Source organism: Aquila chrysaetos, chromosome 1 (assembly GCF_900496995.4).
Source record: "Aquila chrysaetos chrysaetos chromosome 1, bAquChr1.4, whole genome shotgun sequence".
NCBI lineage: Eukaryota > Metazoa > Chordata > Aves > Accipitriformes > Accipitridae > Aquila > Aquila chrysaetos.
Genome location: NC_044004.1, coordinates 12,446,648 through 12,468,802, shown reverse-complemented (window position 1 = coordinate 12,468,802; position 22,155 = coordinate 12,446,648). Strand labels below are relative to the sequence as shown.

Here is a 22,155-nt window from a genome sequence, read left to right as displayed (position 1 = left end):
ATTATTCTTACTAATCTCATGCTGTAGAATAGATGAATTTGTGAGCAGGTATATAAGGAGAGTGCAACTATATTGGAAGGAGTTGGAACAAAAGATCACTTTTCCTCCTGAGACAGTTATGCAGCAAAGCAAAGGGTCTTCAGTAAACACAAGAGAAAATTATTGCCATATGTATTTTTTCATGTAATATTGCTAATGAAGGAAGGAAAGTATTACCACCAGAAAAGATTTCCTTCCTCCACCCCCCTCTTTAAATCTAGATGTCTCATTTTCACGTATCTGAAGTGCAGGAATGCAGGCCCCATGTTAATGACTGAGGGACAAATAGCCAGTTTTTATACATTGTACATAATGATGAAAGAGTAAACCAGCTTTAAGTCATGTAGGCTGCTTCTCAAACTTGCCCAAGGCTTGCTCAGTAAGAGGTGACTAAGCTTTTTAGGTTCTGTAGCTCTTTCTGGAAAGGGTGTTGCATCTGTCAAGTCAAGTCCTTTATTTGACAGTATAGCTTTTTTCTTGTTCGCATGTAATGTGGTCTATGTTGACCTCAAAAAAATAAAGAATGTTCTTCAATAAAAAAAACCACCAAAGAATAAAAAGTGCTTTAAGAATTGTTTTACTTGTCTTTAATCATAAGGTGGAATAATGACATTTGTCTCTCTTTCTTAAAGTACATTACAGATGACCCTACTGTCCAAACTCATTTACTATTATTAGATCTTTTCAAACCTGAGAAGTGCTGACATCCTGTCATTAATACTCTTGTAAATTCTGAAGTAAACAGATTTCAAAGGCACTCAACTGTTAGTGTGACGACAAGGTCAAAGAGTTGAATGACAAGTCCTCCTGGTACAATAAGACTACCCATCAATCAGTTTTACTAGCAACTTCCTAATAAAGAAAAGAGATCAGAACATGACAAAATAGTATCTTGGAAAATATATGTGCATTACATCCATTGTGGTATCCTTGGACTAGTAGTTAATGATGAACAACCGTTATATATGGTCTGGAACTATGGTAGTCTCCTGGAGGAGAACCTCTTCTGCAGTTTAAAACTATTGAAATTCAGAAATTGAAAAAATCTATTATGCAAAAACTTTCTCAACAAGATATATTAAAATAACTAAAATAAGCAAGATGGTTAAATTTCATTTAAGAATTGCCAGGTTTTAGTATTGATAACTCAGGGATGATCATTTGCAGCCATTAAAAACAATTTTATTTCTGTTATTAAGTACTCTTTTGTATGAGTGTGCAAGCTTCACTGTCAATGCATTCCACAAATACACAGCTCAGAAGCTAGGTCATTTTCCTCTAACTTTCTGATTAAAGTTTTTGGAACTTTTTAGCCTGCCCTGTGGTGCCACTGTGTTTCATTTCCTTAAATTGTCTGTGGCATTTATTCTACAGGGTTAGATGTTACAGACAGGTTAATTAGTGGTAATGTTAAATACAGCCAGTCTACCAGTTTAATAGTAGGACATGGTCTAAAGTTAGACAGATGGTTCTGGAAGAAGGAATTCCCTTTATCTATTAAGTAAATATATAGGAACAACAAAATTATGACTCAGAGCTCTCATTTTTATTAGCACAGGATATTAAAAATTAGAGAAAATATAAAATGCCTACATGTGAAAGGACTTCAGATGCATTCAACAGGCAAGATATTACATGTGTCTTTAAGATATATTGGGAGATTGGGAGACCTTTTCGTTTGGTCATTATCTCATGATGATAATGAGAGTTTGTCTCAGTAAAAAGAAAACAAAAGTCAGTTCATATCTGGAGATCCAGTCTGATCCAGTCTGAACATAAGATACGTTTACATGTAAATTTACTTTACTATATGAAGCTGAGATAAGGAGGGCAGACTGCAGTCTTTTGTGTTCCATGGGATTACCCACAAATGTGGGGCAATAGGCATTGCACTGAGTGACTCCTCCTAACCACCCTCCTTTTGCTTTCTCCAATAATAGCTGGAGTCTTGATTTCTTTGAAAAAGACTGCCTTGGATTGGATGTGATTTGGAAGTAAGAACAGCAAACGTATTTTAGTGTCTCCTCAAACACTGTCATATTGGTTTCCGAGTCATGTATAAAAGTATGTATTAGTAAAATATGCCCGGTGGGACTAGTGGCTAGCATTTGGAATCTGTACATTTATTTGTAGAGTAGTGGTGTTGTGCTGAACTTTCACTATGAACCTGAGGCTTGACCACATATGCCAAAAGGTTTGTCAAAGCCTTTGTAGGTTAAATTCCCCAAAGTGGTGGTTTTGAGTGGAATCAACAACAGCAGGGGAAAAAAAAAGCTTTTATTAGGCAAACCCACATTTTTTTTCCTGTAAGCTTGACTGCTTTGGGCAGTTAAATAAGGTTTAGTTATATGACTGCAAAAAGAAAGGTAGATAAAACACTTCTGTGCCACCTTTCAAACTGCAAATGTAGAGTTTGGGATATGATTATAATTTCAGACTTCATATCCAAAGATTGTGCAGGACCTATGTTGTAGGTACTTTGCTTATCAGTAAATGTGAGGGTATCTTTTGTTGGCTTAACCAACACTGCTGCACGGTTGAGCACTTTGGCACAAGCAGACTCCAGGCAGACTTCTGATTCCACTGAACTTAAAGACAAAACAAAATGGCAAAGCTTTTGTTTTTAGTATGGTCAAGACTTCATGTGAAGTTGTGGATTTCCCAGAAAATATTCAGCTATGTTCCTTCTGTGACCTGGTGGTGCTCTAATTGTGTTGGTTGTCTACAGAAAATGGTTTTTGTTACACAGTATCTTCAACAAAGACAAATCATGGTGTAATTTTCAGTAGCTGCAGAATCACAAATTGATTGAGGTTGGAAGGGAACTCTTGACATTATTGAATCCAGCCCTCTTGCTCAAAGCACAGTGCTCTAGACCTTGTCCAATTGAATTTTGAGTATCTCCCAGGATGGAGATTCCACAGCTTTCTGGGCAATCTGTGCCCAGTGTTCAACCACCCTCATGGTTAAAAATATTTTTTTCTTATGTTTAAAGGGAGTTTAATGTATATCAATTTGTGCCCATTGCCGCTTGTCTTGTCACTGGGCACTGCCAAGAGTCTAGCTCAATTTTTTCTCCCTCCTATTAGGTATTTATACACATCGATAAGGTTTCCCCTGAGCCTTCTCTTCTCCAGGCTGAACAGTCCCAGCTCTCTCAACCTTGCCCTATGTGGTAGATGCTCCAGTCTCTAATCATCTTTGTGGCTCTTTGGTGGGCTTACTCCAGTATGTCCATGCCTCTTTCATACTGAGGGGCCACAGGACTGCAGATGTTTCTCACCAGTGCTGAGTGGGAAGGGTCACCTCCCTTGGCCTGCTGGCAGTGCTCTTCCTGATGCAGCCTGAGACACTGTTGGCCACCTTTGCTGCAAGGGCACATTGCTGGTCTGCGTTCAACTTGATGTGCACCAGGACCCCCAGGGCCTTTTCTGCAAAGCTGCTTTCCAACCTCTTGGCCTCCAGTATGTACTGGTGCATGAAGTTATTACTCTCCAGGTGCAGGACTTTGCACCTGCCTTTGTTGAGCTTCATGAGATTCCTGTTTGCCCATATCTCCACAAGATGTACCACTTATGTATCAGCCACTCCTCACAGTTTTGTATCATCTATAAACTTGCTGTCATCATCCCATGGATCTTTTTCCCATCATCTCAGAAGCTGTGAAGTCTGCTGAGCTCCTTCTGCAGCTCTTCACTTGGTGATGCAGATCTTCCACCACCACAAGGCTCCTGCAAGGAAGGAGCCTGTCTCCTGCTGTCCCAGCTTCAGTGAGGGACCCCAGACACCCCAGCAGCCCCAGACCTGCAGAGCTGCATCCTCTGCTGGCAGCTCCATCTGAGCTTGAATGGTAGATGCTAGGGGAAGCAGGAGAACACATAATAACCTTCACTCCTACAAAAAGAACTCCTTTTTAGATGCTGGGTCGCTTTTTTCTCTTCCTAGTCTCCCTTCATGCCAGACAAGAATGTGATTGAATTTTTGGCTCCTTGAGTGTTTTGTGTTATTTTCAATGTAGAGAACTATTCTTATTCTGTGGGGGTTGTTTTCACTTGCATTTGAAATTACATGGCAACAATTTATAGTGGACCAAGCTTCCGTTAAGAGCAGTTAGTCATCATCAAGTGACCGAATATATTAGCATGTCACCCTGGTATATATCAACCCTCTCTCCTGTAAAGCACAGTGTCAGCTGTGAACACACTCTTAGTGCGACTTTCCTTTTACAAAATAGATCCAGCATGGCATGTATTCAGAAGACTTCTTCTGCCAAGGATCATCTCCTTACTGATTTATTTTTAGAACATTCATTACCATGGCGTGGAAGCACCGTAGATCCATGTGAAAGTGTTAATGGCCATAAAACCGCCCGCTTCCTGTACTTGTTGCTATGAAGTGTGATCTTCTCAGTTTGGAAACTCCTATGTAAATGCGTGTATTTGTCTTAGGATTCTGTTTCCTAGCAAACTGCGGTGCAGTGCAAAATGTGCTGCATTTGCTGTGGCTGGCCCTCGTAATCTGTCAGCATAATTTATGGGAACACTTCACGGCACCTTCTGCTGCTAATGGTCTCTCGGAGTCCTGCAGAAAAGGCCGGTTCTGCCTCCTAATTTTAAGACCTGTGATGGTGGCACTGTTTGTCTCTTTTCTGGATCTATTTTGGATTTATGTCTGGCCAAGGGTTTGGAAGAGCTGCTATAAAAGCAGAAACATCTGCTGGGGCTTTATGTGCTGCTGGCTTGCCAGGTTCAACAGCAGGCCAAACTACAGCTGATGGGCTCGGCCCTCCCCGGGTGTCACTGCAGTTACAGGAGAACGACTGCAAGAGAAATTTGGCTGCTGAAAGCTCTAAACAAAATAAATTAAAAAAAAAAAAAGCTTCAGCGATTGTAGAAGGCTATTAGGAGGTAGCGACTGGAGTCATTAGCAAGTACAAAACCAAGTCCTGCTGAAGTGGTTGTGAGCACCTGAATTCCCCCAGTCAGCCTGGTACTGCAGCACCCTCAGGCGTGCCTCCTCCCACCCTGTCCTGCAGACCGCCAGTTCAGGTGGCACAGACGCAGGGTGATTTTAAAGGCTGTTAGGAAAACCTAATCTTGGTTAACTCTCTGAATGTTTTCATGACTTCAGGCACATCGTGGCAACCTCGTTCATGGGCAGACATGAGTGAGACGGGCAGTGTTTTTGACATGGACAGTGAACTCCTGTTGCAGGAGAGGAATTCAAAATGATGTACCTTAAAATTCCTTGCAAAGATTTTGTTCCTGATGCAATTGTAATAACTTAGAATAATCACTCCTTTGACACTGGGGACAAGGGAACCAATATCCTGGTTGAACTTGCGCTGCATCTGAACACTGCCCAGCCTCTACCCGATACCAGTCTATTTATCTGTATTTTCTTACTGTTTAGGATATTTTCATTCTTTACAAAAATGTCCAGTTCCTCCCTTAGTTCTGCCAAGCGTTTGGCTTCAGGTGCAGAGTACCACAGTGAAATTACTGACAAAACATTGACTTCATTTACCTTTTTGTAAAGGGCTACAACCTGGCCATGTAATTCACTCCTCCTCCCACCTCCCCCAGAGCAATCATAAAGTTGAGGTCAGCACTTCAGCAGCAAATGCAAAAACTTCTGCAAATGGAGCTAAAGAAGAGTTCCATTTACTGAAGAGTAAGTAGCTGACTGTTGTAGTTGGCAGAGCCTGTTACTAGAGGAATACATAATCGCATGTGAATGTGCACATACAATTTATTAAATTGTTATCAGTGCTTTTTTAGTTTTGTAAATGTTCTTGTTGCAGCCACATCTATCCAGCAATTACAAGAAAACTTGTTGTTCTTGTCAGAAAGCACAAGGCCAAATTCTCTCTTCTCATACATCCCAACATCCTTCTTGCCTTCCAAGGAGCTGCCTGACTGACAATAAAGTTGTTTCAGAAATATTTCAGCAGTGTGTAGTGGTTTAAATAAAAAGCTTGGGCTGTGGGAAATACCTAGCATTTTTCCATGGTGGAGGATTTTAATGTTCCTTGCAAACCTCAAGAAAATGTTCTTAAACCATCCTCTTTCCCCAAAGAACACAAGTATGTGAGATGAGAAATTTTCCTTTGTAATTACTCATTTCCAATCACAGAACTCATAAAAGAGGAATTGTACTGGAGGTGATATAAGGATGTTTCCGCTTCTGGCAAGACAGTTAGTAAGCATAATTTTGGAAAATTGCACTTTAGCACCAAAGGCTTTTCTTTCTTTTTTCTTTTCCCTAAATTTTCAACAAACACACCTTTTTTTCAAAGGTGGTTGGTTGTTCAAATTGGTGGAAGGAAGTTAACACTTCCTAATATAGGAAGTGAAGTATTCATTTCTTTTGTAGGTAGTAATTAAGTAGTTAAGTGAAGCCACTGGGGTTTTTTCCCAACACAGTACTTTCAGAAATAATAAACTGAGCTTATGGAGGAAAGCCTTTTTACTAAAAAATATACACCTAACAGTAAAATTATTCCTGTACTCTAATTCAGCTAGCATTTTTATGGTACAAAACCCTCAAATTAATATTACTCATTTTTGTAGCACTGTATGAATTATCAGTACTGGTATTTTATTTATGTTTCTAATATGCCAGAGCTGTCTCTCAGTAGCAAACCCCTCAAACGCTCCATGATATACTCCATTCCTTGCTGAGACCTACTAATGCAATGCTGGATTTGCAGCTGCTGAAATTAAATCTACACAGGACTGTTTCTTAGGATAAATGCACACTAATGTTTAGTTACATGATACACTGAATTCAGTGAAGAAAGTGTGGTAAGAAATTGATCTTTCCCTATTTCCCACAATTTCATTCTTGTTTTCTACTCCCTTATTTAGGTCACTACAACTGTTTGTGGGACTGAGTTGTAAACAGGATTACTGAAATGATCCAGGTTAAAAGCAAATCTTCAAACCCATTAATTGGAACGTGGATCATTTCAGGCGTTTTGTTTTTAACAGGAGCAAATGGCTGGAGTAGAATGATGGTGGGGAATTTTTCAGGTGCCCCCAGGCCTGGCTGTGTCCAGCGACTGCACCTCGAGGGCTGCGTGCTCCGCTGCCTGCTCCAGCCCCACCTGGGTTGCAAAGCTAAGAAGGAAGAAATAACACAGAGCTTTTACTTTTTAGAGAAGTAAGACGTAACCCTGGCAGTGTCTTGTCTGCTTTGTCACTGTGACACTGCTTGTTTCATGGTTGAACGGATTCATCACAAATATCTGTGTACTGCAAGCGTGGCTACAGGCTGTGCCTTCCAAAACGTGCCGTCAGCGAGCGCTCTGTGTTGGTGATGGAATTAATGCACGAAGGCAGCAGTTTCAGAATAGGTGTCTTACCTAAACTAACAGTTTCTGGGAGAAAATGTGATGGCTGTAGCTAAGAGAAGCTAATGTGATGTTTTGCGGGCCTGTAAAATATGAAGGCTAATTATTGGAGCTGTGCGGCAAAGTAATGAGGAGCTTGAAAATGTAACCGATAAGCAGTGTGATTATAGGCTAACGAGCAGGATGTTTGTGGTATACTGAAGGACTAATGAAGGGCTGCAAAAGATAACTGTGGTGTACAGTGAGACTATGCAGAGTAGGAATGTATAAATACAGTACTGAAAGATATGTAGTGTATACTAAAGACACAATGCTGCTAACTATTGGAGTTTAAGTGTGTGTGTATATATTGTACAGATTAAGTAATTAACGAAAAATGGTACACGATAAATACGTGACAACAGATACCAGTAAGGGAAAACATGATACAGTACATAAGTACGTATTATATAGCTTGAATTTCTGCACCAAGCAACACCCACATCCATACACAGAGCTCTGTTTGTCACCTTCCATGTTGCCTCATAAGAAAACATGAATTCCTGTACCGTGCGACACTTTGTGACCAGACAGCTCTGAGACAGGCTAATTCCTGGAAAATGTGGGCTTTGAAACACTTTCTGCAAAGGTAATTGCAACGTCGGAATAGAAAGTTGTAGCCTGGCATGCCAGTATGGGGCAGTCAGCTCAGGTACCGTGTAGCACCAGGGGAAGCAGTTGTCAGACCCTCAGGGGAGAAGCCAATGTGTAGCATCGTTTAGCATTTGTCTTCTGTGATTTTTACATACATTGCAAAATAAGGCAGTGCCCTATTCCTCACTGTGAGGCTAGTAACCATAGTTCCTGAGGAAGGATCTGACTCCCTTAAGTCACCTAGCAGGGTAATCTTTGCTTTTATTATCAGCTACAGAGGACTGGTTTTCCCTCTTAGTGCAGCCAGTTGAATTGGGTATATGTAATGCATTTAATAAAAGTCCAGTTCTAGAATTTGTGACGTTTTGATCCTCCTTGAGTTCTCACTTGATATGAATGTGGCTGTTCGGTGTTTTCGTTTCATTTGAGTTTTTTTCTGTGGATTTATTTAGGTCAGTATTTTACAAGCAACTATATATTTACAGGTCACTAAAAAGCTACCATGAATGGCCACCTGTCCTTTATTGTGCTCCCATGGAGTGACCGAGACTGTAGGGCTCTTCATGTGCACATAATACCTGTAAAAATGGGAAGGAATCTCTATACCTATATAAATGCAGAGTTGCACCGTGATCTGTACTCATCAGAACATTACAGAGCAGGTCACTTCAGCTAAAAGGGCTGTTGTGATAATCCACAGTTCTTAAAAATATCTATGTTATCAGAATATGTGATCAATATATGTTATCAGTAATGGATTGGTAAGTAAAAACAGGATACACTGGTCTTCGTAGTGCTTTTGGAAAAAAAGGTAAACTCTATTGCCTAAATTTGAAGTTGCTAAACTGTTTATCTGTTAGCTCTTGCCTACACCATTGATTCTTTAGTGTAAAACTGGATTAAGGAAGAAACATTTCTATATTTCTGTTTTTGAGAGGAAAAATATGTAACTTCAAAAAGGTTCAACTTTTCTGGAAAGCGGAGAGAGAGGTATTTTCAGAAAGTTCTCCAGCAGAGTTGATAGCTGATGAGTAATCTGTTAATTGGATTGCTAGGAGTCATACTCTTCTACAGCCTTTGAAGAAACTTTCATCTGCACAAATTCCTCAATACATGAGTCAGGTATTGGAACCTAATGTTACAATGTGTTTCTACTCTGAAGAAAGGCTTTAGGGTTTTGGAGGTTTTTTGTTGCTGTTTAAAAAGATTTTAGGAGGCTAACCAAAGTCCGCAATTTCCACATTGTACATGTAAGAGCCCTTGAAGGCTTCTGTGCTGTTTAAGTAAAGAAGATACCTTAGTGTACCACTTCTTAAATGATATTCCTCTGGTTACTTCCCTTTCAGTCGGTTTGTCCCGGCATTTGTTGTTGGAACTTCTGATGTATCTGTTTTAGATACTCCATCAGCCAATTCTTCGTTACTTTACTGTCCTATAGATACCTATTTTCCTTACAGACATTTGAGGTATAGGAGATAGTGTTGTCTCTATTTTTCAGGTGAGGGACCAGAACACAAAGGAAATCCTGGTGTTAGACATAAGTCTGTGACAGAGCAAGAACCCGAATTATTTCTCTTGCACTTTAAAGTTCATGGTGTAAATACTGGATTGTTCTTCTGACCAAAAGGAGGGGAAGGCAAGAAGACGACATTTGCAATACAATCTGGAGAAAATTAAGTGGGAAGAAGTCCAGTGAGTGTTACACACAGATCCACTCTTCCTTGAGTCTGCAATGTGATTCTCAATTGAGTCTTTTTTTTTTTCATCAACTTATCAATAATCTAAACCAGCAGATCTTTTGTATGTTTTTTTTCCAAAGGCTTTCTTTTTGTTTCGCTAGTTAAGTAATCCATGTGTCATTTGAAATCTCTTCATTGTTGTCTTCTAGGATTTTCAGTTAATAGGGCTCGTACAGTATGGCTCATTTGGCTAGAATGGAGCTTGAGTTAATCTTCAAGAAGAAAAGGTAGAGGAAATCTGATGAACATGTGTGTTAAGTGTTCCAACCATTCTCTTTCCAGTGCGTCTCTTCAATTCATTAAAAATAAAAGAAAATGGGAAAGGAAGCATTTGCAGTTGACATTTCTTTGAGTATTAAATTTGGCTTGAGAATGTAATTTTCATCTGTCTCAAAATTTTCATTAACATCTTACTATATACATTTTAATGTTTCTTATATATATTAATATATACTTGTAAATATAGTCTGGAAAAACAACTAACAATGAGGAATACTGAATCATAGGTGTCAGTCATCAGTGGAGAGCTGTATAATGGTAGTGAAGTTCAGACTGGCAAACATTTGGTTCATGCCTCTTTTGGTATCTGTGAAATTTCTTCTTCTTTCTCAAAATTTCTGTTGGATAATGTCCAGACTCAGCATTTAGGTACAGTTCCAAATGATGTTAGGCATAGATTTATTTTAGCTCCAATATAAAAAAGTTATGTTTTTAAGGAGGAGACCCAAATTTCCTCAAAGTTTAGGGACTTTGGAAGTTTGTTTCATCAGGGTACATTTCTATACCACTTGGAAGTTTTCCAACTATCGTTTGAGCTCACAGTATTAAAACAAGCTAAAAAGACATAATTCTGTCTGGGCTGTAATATCATTGTATGGTTTTGATGATTGCTATTTGAACACTCCTTAAACAAAAAAGAATGGCACATATTTCAGCAGATGTACACACTTTCAAAGAAGCTATTACCCAGCTGCAAGCCCTGTCAAACACAGGTTGTGTGATGTCTGCATCAGTACCTGAGTAATCATGTCGTTCCAGCATCTGATGGTCCTACCGCTCTTGAATGGCCCATCACCTGAATGCTGGAAGATGTGTTTCCTACGAGTCCTCCCCCGAGTTTTGCTCTACTAAGAAACATCCATACAATCTATAGCGTGTAGCACACAGGTGGATAAGCAGCAGCAGGAAGCAGTCTGTGCATAGCTTGCTGTATCCCCTGGAATGTCTCACAGGAAGCCAAAATGTTCACTGACTGCATGCAGATCACTCAGAACTGCAGATCAGGCCCATCTTTAAGATAGCAGACTTTACATTTCTTGCTCTGGTTTATGGAGTTCTGCTGTTGTGCTACCACTGCAAATAAACCATGCTATAGAAGAATGTTTTACTGTTCTTATCAAATACATGTGTAGCCTGTTTCGATTATACCTTGAAATATCTTTTCATGAATTTTTAGGGAGGAAAGAGAATGTATTTATCCTGATAAACACAGATGGTTCATTTCTGGTTTTTTTTTTCCCTTTCCTTAACACTTTTAACAAAGCACAAATTTGGATTTTAACACACACACACAAAAATCTCTTCATGACTGCAAGAGCATAGAGGGCTCCTCCTCTCCTGAATTTGTACAAAACACATTTTGTGCTTCTTCTTAATATGTTCTTGAAATAGGCGTGCACTGAGATCCCAGAATTCTTTCTTCCACAATCCTGTCTGTAGCCCAGCAGTACAATTACAGGGAATTCTGTTCTAGCTGTGCGCTACAAAATGTTAATTCTTTATATATGCAGAGTCAGGAACTTGGAATTTATATCTCAAGTAAAAAAGTTGTGGTGACCTGTTTTCTCTGGATTATAGCAGTTTGGGTAAACCAGTTATTTTGGACAGTGCTTCCCTTGAATGATGTCCTTGAACTGTGTCCTCTTGTATGTAAATGTCTCAAAGAGTAGCTGACATTCCTGGGCTCCCTCGAGGCTGGGTTACAGTAAAAAAGATTTAGGAGTCTGAATAAATTTCTCCATAGATCCACAGATCTTCTGCCAATCCGTGTCTTCCTGCTTAGGCATGGTGTACCTACCTTCATGGATATGCATTAGCCTGTTGTCTCAGGTTGGAACAGGATTTTTTTTTTTTCCCCTTGAGATAGCTAATTTGTACCAGAAAATAAAAGATTTTTGACTATATAGTTCTTCTACCTTTGTCTGAAAATACCTTAGTTACCTTAGTGTACTCTTTTTGTTACAACTTTATTCTTTTCTGGCAGTACTTTTTATAAGTCATGAGAATTCGAAGAGTAATTTTAGACTGGAACTTTTTATCTTTGAAATGGCCTATCCTCTTTGGGCTTTCTGCCTGTACTCTTTTCATACCTTGATACAGTTGCCGCCACCATCCCTCCTGCAGTGTCACTCTCCAGTGGTCCCATTGTATTAATCCTGGAACTGCCTCTTCAAAGTAAATTGGATCATCTTTAAGGTTCAGAGAATTATTTCAGGATGTTATTACTGGGCAAGTCACTGACCTGATATTCTTTCCTCAAAGAGAATAGACTAGGTTCTGTTTCCATCATACATACTTGTTCTGCATGATTTCAGTACATCTGGCTGAAGTCAGTATTTTAGTCTTCACTTTAATTTTTTTTCTGTCAAACACCTCCAGCAAATTAGGTTTCACACTGTCCGTACTATTCCCCTTAGAATTTTAATTAGCTCGGTGCTGAATACCCAGTACAGTGCAATTGTATGTATTTGATTTCTACACAATTATTTGTCAAAACTGAATTGCTATGATTCCAACTTTTGTAATGCATTGCTGTATATCTGCAGGCGAAGCAACATTATGAGGAAAAAAACCTAATCAAGTGATTCAGATGTCACTATAAAATAGATAAAATCTCAACTTTAGTCTGTGAGTGTGGTCTGTGTGTCATAGGCTTATGCCCTATCATTTTTTGACTGGTAGAGAGGGAAGGACAGCAAGGTAAATGTGAACCCTTCTTTACTTGGTGTCCCTTAGGACCTGATCCAGGCATATCATTCTGTGCCCAATATGCTTGGTGATGCCAAAGACATAGAAAGCTGTTCCACAACCACAGTAAAAGTTCTCATATCATGTGGAAAGCTGAATGTGTGAAAGCAAAGTAGCCGCCTGTGGCTTCGTACCACGTGCCCTCTGACTTAATGACATCCTCAGTGGGACTGGGACATGGGCAGGCAGAGAGTGGGCACTCAGTGCTCCTGGCAGCCTCCTGTGGGCACCCGTCCCTTGGGGACCGTTCTGCCTCCCGTGGCTTGGAGGAGACCTCAGGCTGTGGGCCACCTCAGCCAGGGATTTGGTTTCTCGCTTTTCTCTCTCGCTGTACTCAGTCATGTTCCTATGAATTTCAGCAGTGACTCCTCTGGGCGAGGAGTATGAGACAACAGAGCCCACCGGGGAGCAATGAACGTGTTAGAATGGGGCTATAGGGCAGAAATCACTGCATAGGCAGTCCTCAGTGTCACACTGGGAAGGACAAAGGTCTCATCCTGGTTCTGTTGGACATGAGAGCTGTTGCATGTTCCCAAATGTTTGAATGATGCAGAGGTACCAGGCAGGGCACCTTCAGCCCTGTTTGTTAAAGGAGATTGTTATTCCAGTGAAAAAAAAGGAGTATAGAGTGGAAGTCCTCCCACCAACCATCTGTCCTAGGGAGGGCTTCTTGGTGAAGAAGGGATAGGTGCCTTAGATGTGTCTGAGTCCCCTTCCAAATGTGAAAGGCAAAACTGTAAATATGGAGAGACCATATGGTGCAATTTGATCCTATATAGAACAAGTGAGACTTCATCCAAAGTGATTTAATTTTGGATGTCACTTGCTTTGAGTTTCACTAACTAATGTTTTCCTATACTAACATTTTACTTGTGCATTCTTTTTATACTAGACATTGCCAATAGAGGCGCGCAGCACAGATGCCATTTTTCATTGTAGATTTTTCAGGAATACGAAACAATTTCTGCAGAGTGCACACACTTGAAATATTCATAGATTTGTGTGTATGACATACTGATGACCAAGTACTGACTTTGGTTTTATTCATTCAAAATTTAGTGATCCTCTGAAAAAGAGCTGGAGGAGTGGATGGATACTTTTATCAAGTACAAATTCTGGTAGTGGTCCATTGCGAGTCTTCCAGATCTCAGGCCAAATTGTTCTCTTATGCAACACGAGGCTCTGAAGTCAGCTCTTCTTTTTCTGCATAGCTGAGGAGGTGTTGTTAGTACTTGCTGATGAGCCTTTGCGCTACTTACCTCTTTTTTTTCCCACCTTGTGGGTGGTGATGGAAAGGTATAATTGTTGTGCTTCTGTCGCTGCACGGTGCAGTGTCAGAATGAAAACTAGCATCACACAGAACAGACAGAACTAGCCATGTTTTTTCAAACCTAGAAAAATATTTTTAATAGTGGCAGGTTTCTTTTAGTAGCTAATGAGCAGCAAAAAGAACAAAAGGATGGCAGAGAAGCATTGAAAATGGATAGTTAGTGCTACAAAGTGGGTGTTTTTTCAGAGTTTCAATGCTGAAGCCTTTAGAAGAGAGCACTTACAGATGTTTGATTTCTTTCAGGTCCTCAGATTTTGGGACGTTATACACAAAGTTGAATCTACAGCCTGGAATTGCCACTGTTATTGACAATTTCTACATTTGTCCTACCAACAAAAAAAAGGTATGTGGCAAAAAAAATGACTTTTTATAGTGCAGCTAAGATTCTGCAACTATGTGAAGTGTGTTTTACAGGTTTTCAAAATATAGGGAAGTGGTTTTCACAAAGTTGCAGGTTACCTCAGGTGCATTTTGTGACATATGGAATTGGGATATTTATTTCTTCCTGTATAATTTAGAAAGGAAAAAATGCCTTGATGGACTCTGAAAACTTATGAGGCCATTGACTTCTGGCAGTTGAGCTTCTGTGGAGTTTTCCATGGAGAAGAAAAGGACCTCCTGTAGGTTTTCACACATCCACACAAATTCTGGGACTAACATTCAACCTCTTCAACCTTTATGCACAATTTCAAAGTCCTTTGCACGTTGCTTAATATAAAGCACAGGGATTGGGCAGGCTGTCATTGAGAATGATGTTTATCCTGTGTAAAACCTTAATTAAAAAATAAAAACACCCTCTCCTTGAGACTCTTTCTTAAGAAATGTTCTTGCATCATTACTGAACCAAAAAGCTTTTCATGGAGCCTAGGAAGATTAAGTGGACTTTATAAGTGCAAGCAAAATCGACCCATTGAGTGTATTTACAATGGATGTTATATTAGAAGCAACAGGAAGAGCGATTATGAGAAAAAAAAAAAACAATAACAACCCTTCTATGTCTGCAAAATGCCCGTGATTTAAACGGCAAGAATTGTGAAATACATTGTGAATAACACAAGCACAGTAGGTCTTTCATGAAATAAGAATTTTCTCTTGATAAGGGCCTTTTAACTCCAGTGTAATACAGAAGCATTGATTTCATGCAGAGACTGCTGATTGGAAGGACACTGTTAGTTGTGTTTATCTGTCTGTTCTGCTTAATCAAAAATCAGTGGAACTCGGCGAGACTGCCTGGATGATTAAGTACATATTTTATTTCTCTTGCAACGGTCACTGGAGTTTTTTTGCCAAAGCTATGCTACACCTGAGCTCGGTAATATATTTTTAATCTGCTGCAAAGTCAGAAATGATTTTTTTGTTTCTTGAAGTGGAACTACCACCAAGCACAAAGTTTCTGTAGATTGTGTGTCTCAGAGATAAGATCTACTGATGATTTCAAGTCCTAAAGAATAAAACCAAAAATCTTTACCCATCTCAGTTTCTGGAATAAAGGCTAAATGTATGAGATGGATGAGAGCCCTGTGGAGGATTTTTCCCAGCTCACCCAGCTACAATGTAAAAGCCTGCACAAGCACAGGGGGAGTCAGTGACAATGTGGTTGTGCCAGTTGTCTGGCAAAATAAACAGTGGTAAGATCACTGCTGAATTTCAAGCTTGAAGGACACACCAATGTTCACAAAAATTCTGCTCAAGACAAGTTGAAGTTTTTAGAGATACAAACCCTGCTTACTAAACTAATATCATATTGGAATCCTTCTGTTACAGAAAGTCCCTTTGAGTCATTAAATACGCTATTTTTATGCTGAGATTTGCTTCTACAGGGATGTTGTTCAATAGTATACAAACAACAAAAACAGCAGAGCAGAAAGGATTTCTAGGGCCTGTAAATGATGCCAGAGGGAGATATTTTTACATGCAAATGTATATACATATATGGATACATGGTACAAAAATGTGAAAGCATTGGGGTTAAATGCTGTAGCCAACAGCTTCAGAGTGGTCTTGGAGGCGTTGCAGCCACATGTGGCAGGTAAGGGGGAAGTCTCCATGTTGACTTCGTCAGTCATCATGGGAACTTTTCTGGTGCTGGACATTTGATTAGGACACTAAGACTACTGGCTGATTTCACAAAAGTTATTTAGAAAGATGGAAGAACATGTCTCGCTATCCACCCATTTCAGCACAATTGCACTGGGGTGGAATAGAACATTTAGAGCTCTGACTCCCTTTTCTGAGCTGAGCAGAAGTCTCGGGGTTTCACTCGTTCCTGGTGTTACCAGACTTTAGATCATTATGGTGTGGGTTTTCTTCAGCAAGTTCACATCTTTTGAAATGTGCTGAAAATGGGAACTGGAGTGCTGACCGTGCGTACTGGAACTGAGCATGCACTTTAAATTTAAAGCATAAGTAGTCCCATGCTACGACTTAGCATTAGGGACTGGGAATATGCATGAAGGCAAAGATAAAAGGCACTGATGGGGATTTTTTGAATACTTTGCATATTAAGCATTATTCTGTGCTTTCATTCCATTTACCCATTGTAGACCTCATCTGTGAAAGAACTGATACTGCAAATTTAATGCTCATAATTTCCACCTCAATGTCATCAGAGCATTAACCTCACCTGATTTTAGCTCTGTGGAATTTAGGTGTCTAGTCAAGCCCTCTCCCTCTACAGTCAAAGGAGGAACGTGGGTACCTCCAGGCAGTTCATCCCGTTAAAATCATAGTTCTTTGTACTTATGAGAATAAGATTGAATGATCTTGTGGAGGTTGCTATAAATGGCTTTGTAACTATTGTGGGTCTGAACAGAGTCTCACTGCAAAGACGTACAAAGAGATGTCATGGTTTAACCCCAGCCAGCAACTAAGCAGCACACAGCTGCTCACTCATTCCCACTGCAGCGGGATGGGGGGAAGAGAATTGGAAGGGTAGAAGTGAGGAAACTCATCGGTTGAGATAAGAACAGTTGAATAATTGAAATAATAATATAATAATAATAATATTAATAATAATAATGATAATGAAAATCGTAATGAAAAGGAAAATAACAAAGAGAAATAAAACCCAAGAAAGACAAGTGATGCAAATGAAAACAATTGCTCACCACCAACCAGCCGATGCCCCACCAGTCCCTGAGCAGCGGCCCCCCCCGGCCAACTCCCCCCGTAGTTTTATCACTGAGCATGACGTCCTATGGTCTGGAATATCCCTTTGGTCACTTGGGGTCAGCTGTCCTGGCTGCGTCCCCTCCCAATTTCTTGAGCACCCCCAGCCTACTCACTGGTGGGAAGGTGTGAGGAGCAGAAAAGGCCTTGGCTCTATGCAAGCACTGCTCAGCAGTAACGAAAACATCCCTGCATTATCAACACTGTTTTCAGCACAAATCCAAAACATAGCCCCATACTAGCCACTATGAAGAACATTAACTCTATGCCCACCAAAACCAGCACAAGATGGAAAATTTTTTGTTTTGTTTTGGACTGCAATTAGATGAAATATTTTCTAGAAGGCTCCAGTCTACTTCTTGGACTGACATTATTTCTTCAGTTTATCTCTGCTGATATACCAGCTCCTGGAGTGACTTAGAGTTTCCCTCACAAAAGTTTATACTTCTTATCTTCCCTACCCCATTGTTTAAGAAGTTAAAATTCAAAAGAATTATAATATTGCTCATGAAGAAGTGCATTAGCAGATGCAGAAGGTACAACAGCATCCTTTTCACATAGTGCTACAAGCAAAAGGGATTATATAAAAAAAAGAGTAAGATTACAAGGTAAAATATAGGAATGCTGGGGGCTTTGAATTAGCTGGTGGAAAGATAGAAATAATTTGTTAAACCCACTAAATCCGTGCAAAGAAGTGGAACATTCCTTTTCTCTCTTACCCTTTGATAAACAAGTTGCGATGAGTACTGTTCATAGATCTAAGAGAAGAATCAGGAAGGAGTTGTTGTGTCAATGTCATGTCTACACAATCTTTTGACGATTGAGGTAAATTCACTCAGTCTGTGTCTTTTTCTGGCTGAACGCAGCAGAACTCTGATGCAGAAATTGTGTTGCTGGGGTTACCATAGGACTCAAGCTATGAAACCCAGTTTTGACAAGAAATTATGACAAACCTCTGAGGGTAGAGCTTTAGAGGGCTTTGTGTATCCCTCTGAATGGGCCTTTCTGATGAAATCATGGGATGGAGGCGTGAACCGTGGCTGTATTGTTTGTGTTGCAGAGCTGAATTGCAGTCAGCCAGCAGCACAAGTAGAAGACATTTGCACCTACCCACAAAAGACTCACCCTAAATGCTGTGAAACAATAGAGTAGCAGGGGAGGTAACACTGTAATTAAGAGTTCACATGTCCTAAGGATGCATTAATATTTGCTTTGCATTCTGGCTGGTTTTTAGTGTATTATAAACCTGCAACTAAAGACACTGAGACTTACTCTGATATGGTTTTGGAAAGATGTAGAGTAATGAAGGTGAGTTCTCCTATGTAAGCTCTCTGATGCTAACTTCTCCATTTGAAGCACTTTTTCATTGATCTGTGACATAAAAAATACTCTATGCAGGCCTTGAAGTGCTGTGCATTGATAAGGGATGTTCCTGCACTTTAAACAACGGAACTTATGTAGTTATCACCTTTTCAGTAATTACTCTATGCCGATAACATCAAATAGTGCAGGCATCCCATAATGTACCATGTAGGGGAAATAATTTGATTTGTATCCTCTGTTTTCCAAAACAGCATTATAATTGTGATTTGGAAGTGATGCACGTGATTCATGGAGTATGGGATTATGTTTTCCATAGTGTCAGTCTGGAGTCAGCTGAACAAAGTAAATTCTTTCTACAGAAGACAGAAGTTAGCAGAACTCAGCTTCACTAAGCTATATTATTGACCAAATATTTAACTTTTTTATAGGGCATATATGCGGTTGGATGTAGAAGTTATATATTTGCTTTAATTCTGTGCGTGTAATGTTGCTGGGGAGGAGTTGAATGAACACACTGTTTTTTTTCCCACATTCAGCACATATTTTAATTTTCATTGGTGCTAATGCAACTGATGCATCCATTCTTCTGTTTATATGCTTCTGGAAAAGAGGCAGCTAAGCAGCGTATATTCAGGCTTTTCATATTAAGAGAAAATAAATGTTGATTGTGCATACACTGACTTATTAGTTAAATGGGTTGAACACTTACATTTCCCAGCTGTCACAATAACCAATAGCTGGTTTTCCATTCTAAAAGGCAAGATGACAAATGTGTATTCTTGCTTGACAAACCACGCAGAACACTTAAGATAGTAATAAGGATATAGGCTATCCTGTACCATATTTTAACTCCTGATACTTTAAAATAGTATAAATTACACATGATCGCAAAAAGGTATTTGCCACAGCTATAAAAGCATTTCCCAAGATGCAACTGGCTTGAGCAATGTTTGTCAGCACTTACAGGTAAATGCAGCCCTACAGCATTTTGACATTTGTCTTTCAGAGCAAAACAATTGGTAGTGGAAGTTGTCAAAATGCAGTATGACTACATTTACTTTTAAGGAATAATTCTACTCAAGAATCAATTTCCTTAGAGACCATACGAGAACGTCCGCAAACATAGAGAGCAGAATTATCTTACACTTTTATTAGTAGAAGTTGTCAACTATGGAATATTCCTTTCAATAACCTGAGTAGTTACTTCAGGAAAGTTTCACTGTGAAATTGCACAATATGAGTCTGTATGTTGTGATGCATCATCTCTCTACCGTGATGCATTCTTTCCTTATAAACAGTGTTACCATTCAGTTTTATTCTAGTGATGTACCACCAGAGCACTGATGTAACCTGACTGCATCATTTTGCTTAAGACTTCTGTCCAGGACTGTTCAGTTCATCTTCAGATTTTCCAAATTTTTCAGATTTTCCAGAAGTATGCCCAGTAATTGAATTTTTTTTCCACCCACAGTTTGCTTTGTAAGTGGATTGCTGTGAGAGGCAGTCCTATACAGAAATCCCAGATTTTATTCACACACAACTGATGAGCAGTTGCCTAGTTGACAGCCAGGAAGCTATTAAATGCAAGTGGAACTCAATAGGTTAAAACAGTCAGAGCTTTCACTGAGCTCTTAGCTAGGAGTCACCATCCATGGCAGAGGTTCATGTAGCACCACCAAAACCAAGCCATACAGGGGGAAGATTTAATGGATGCTATTTGATGGGGCGTGAGTATGTATATGTGGAGAAAGTATGATGAAGCTTTGGGAAACAGAGAATGGAACAGTTGAAAATTAAAAATATGTTTGGAACAATCACTAGGAATCTGGCTCTTAGAAAAGTATTTGAGCTATTTACTGGCTAAATGGAGACTAGGAGCTACAGCTTTCCCTGTCTAACTGATTCCTGCTATGTTTGAGAAAACGGCTTTTTTCACACTTCGTATGTAAACAGGGCTGCATCAAAAATGTGTAACTCTTACGTGATTTTCATATTCTAACTCCTTGTAACACCTCCAATAAGTCAAAGGTAGTAGCAGCGTTACTGTTTTGTTTAAGTATACCCTCTCTCTTAAGCAGTAGACTATGAATGCATTTTTTTATATATGTTTGGTTTGATTTCCATAAAAATTTTGCACTTTCTGTGCATTTCTCCATCCTGGACTTTTACATACGGAGCTAGAAAGGAATCCGCAGCTCTTGTTGATTAGATGCATTGTTGTCTTTGAATACCTTTTTGCATGCATGTCTACCAAAACATTGAACCGTGCATTCTGAAGGTGCATCTAAACCTTTTTGTTTCAGTTCTGCTCCCTTTGACCTACAAATGTTTTATAGTCCAGCACCTGGAGTAGACTGTGGTCAAAGGCTGCACCTCATTTAAGAAAAGAAAAAAAAAAATCCACAAAAAAACCCAAATCAAGAAACCTGGCTAACAATACACGTGAACAGTAGACTGCCATGACTAGTGTGTAGGTTTGCCGTAGTATGTAGGATAATTACTCATCAAGGTAGAAGGAGGGTGTGTGGGCTAAATGAGTGCACACTTGAACAGACATTCTGTGTTATTATTCTATCCTATAATTTATTTGGTGCTTAATGTAGAGATCTCAATTGAAGTTTTTGAGATTGACCTTCTGCTGTGATTTTGTAGCCTAATGTGCAACTTTCCCATTCTTTTGTGCTCAGGCGTACAATTATTCTAAGGAAAAATAGTCCTGTCTTTATTGCATGCTTATTATAGATTCTTTTGTTCTGTTTTTATGAATTTCCTGTCTAAAACTCATTAATCATAAAAGCAGACCAACAACTACCAAAAAGCCGTAATGTTAAATTAAGTTTACTGTAGTGAAGCCAAAAATAAAAAGACTAGTTGGTGGGAGTACAACATAAAAAAGATTTATGTGATAATGGAAAAGACCTGTGAGCAAGTGTTAAGAGACCATTGTGCATATGATTCTGCACTTGAGAGGCATCCATTTCCCTCCCGGTAATTCTGGGAAGAGAAGGAATCCAAGCATCATATTTTCAGCAAGGTTTTATTTCCTATCATGATGAGCAGGGGTCATTGCTTGGAGAAATAGGAATAGTCAATCAAGAACATATAGTAGAAAGCAGGTCTGAAGCTACCCTCAGCACCTAAGTTAATGTGTGCTGCTGAGTGGGTGGCTGGTCAGAGAGGAGCTGTAAACGGGAAAGTGTAATGTTCCACACCAGAGGGGTTTTAAGATTTGGGATTTTGATTTGGTATGTCTGAAAATAAGGGCAATTTTGCGAAATTTAGACCAGGCTGTCATTTCAAAGCTATTTATTTTAAAATGCAGATTGTTATACTGAGGCCCAAATCTAAATCTGAGCCATACGCCAGAGAAGAATCTAAAGCGGTGGTGGTAGATTTGCTGTGCAGGACACTAGGCAAGTTGTGTGTTTGCCTTGTCCAGCTTGCTCATGGGCTCATTGACCTGAAAGTACTTCTCAGTTCCTCCTGTGCTTGAGATAAGAACTAGGGGGTAAACCAAAATCAACTAATCAACGAAAATTGTC

The 22,155-nt window shown here is 39.6% G+C and overlaps 1 protein-coding gene across 6 annotated transcripts in view; it reads left to right on the top strand.

Annotated features, from left to right (window-relative positions):
- The window catches only part of SORCS2 (sortilin related VPS10 domain containing receptor 2), a 590,289-nt gene that overhangs the window by 310,540 nt on the left and 257,594 nt on the right, over positions 1-22,155 (top strand). For 5 of the 6 annotated variants that reach the window (XM_030008352.2, XM_041124365.1, XM_041124361.1 and 2 more), the window contains exon 3: positions 14,366-14,465. In XM_030008352.2, the coding sequence (XP_029864212.2) occupies positions 14,366-14,465 (100 nt within the window). Of the gene's footprint in view, positions 1-2,087; positions 2,104-14,365; positions 14,466-22,155 lie in introns of those variants that run through there. The other variant, XM_041124370.1, reaches the window with a different exon arrangement.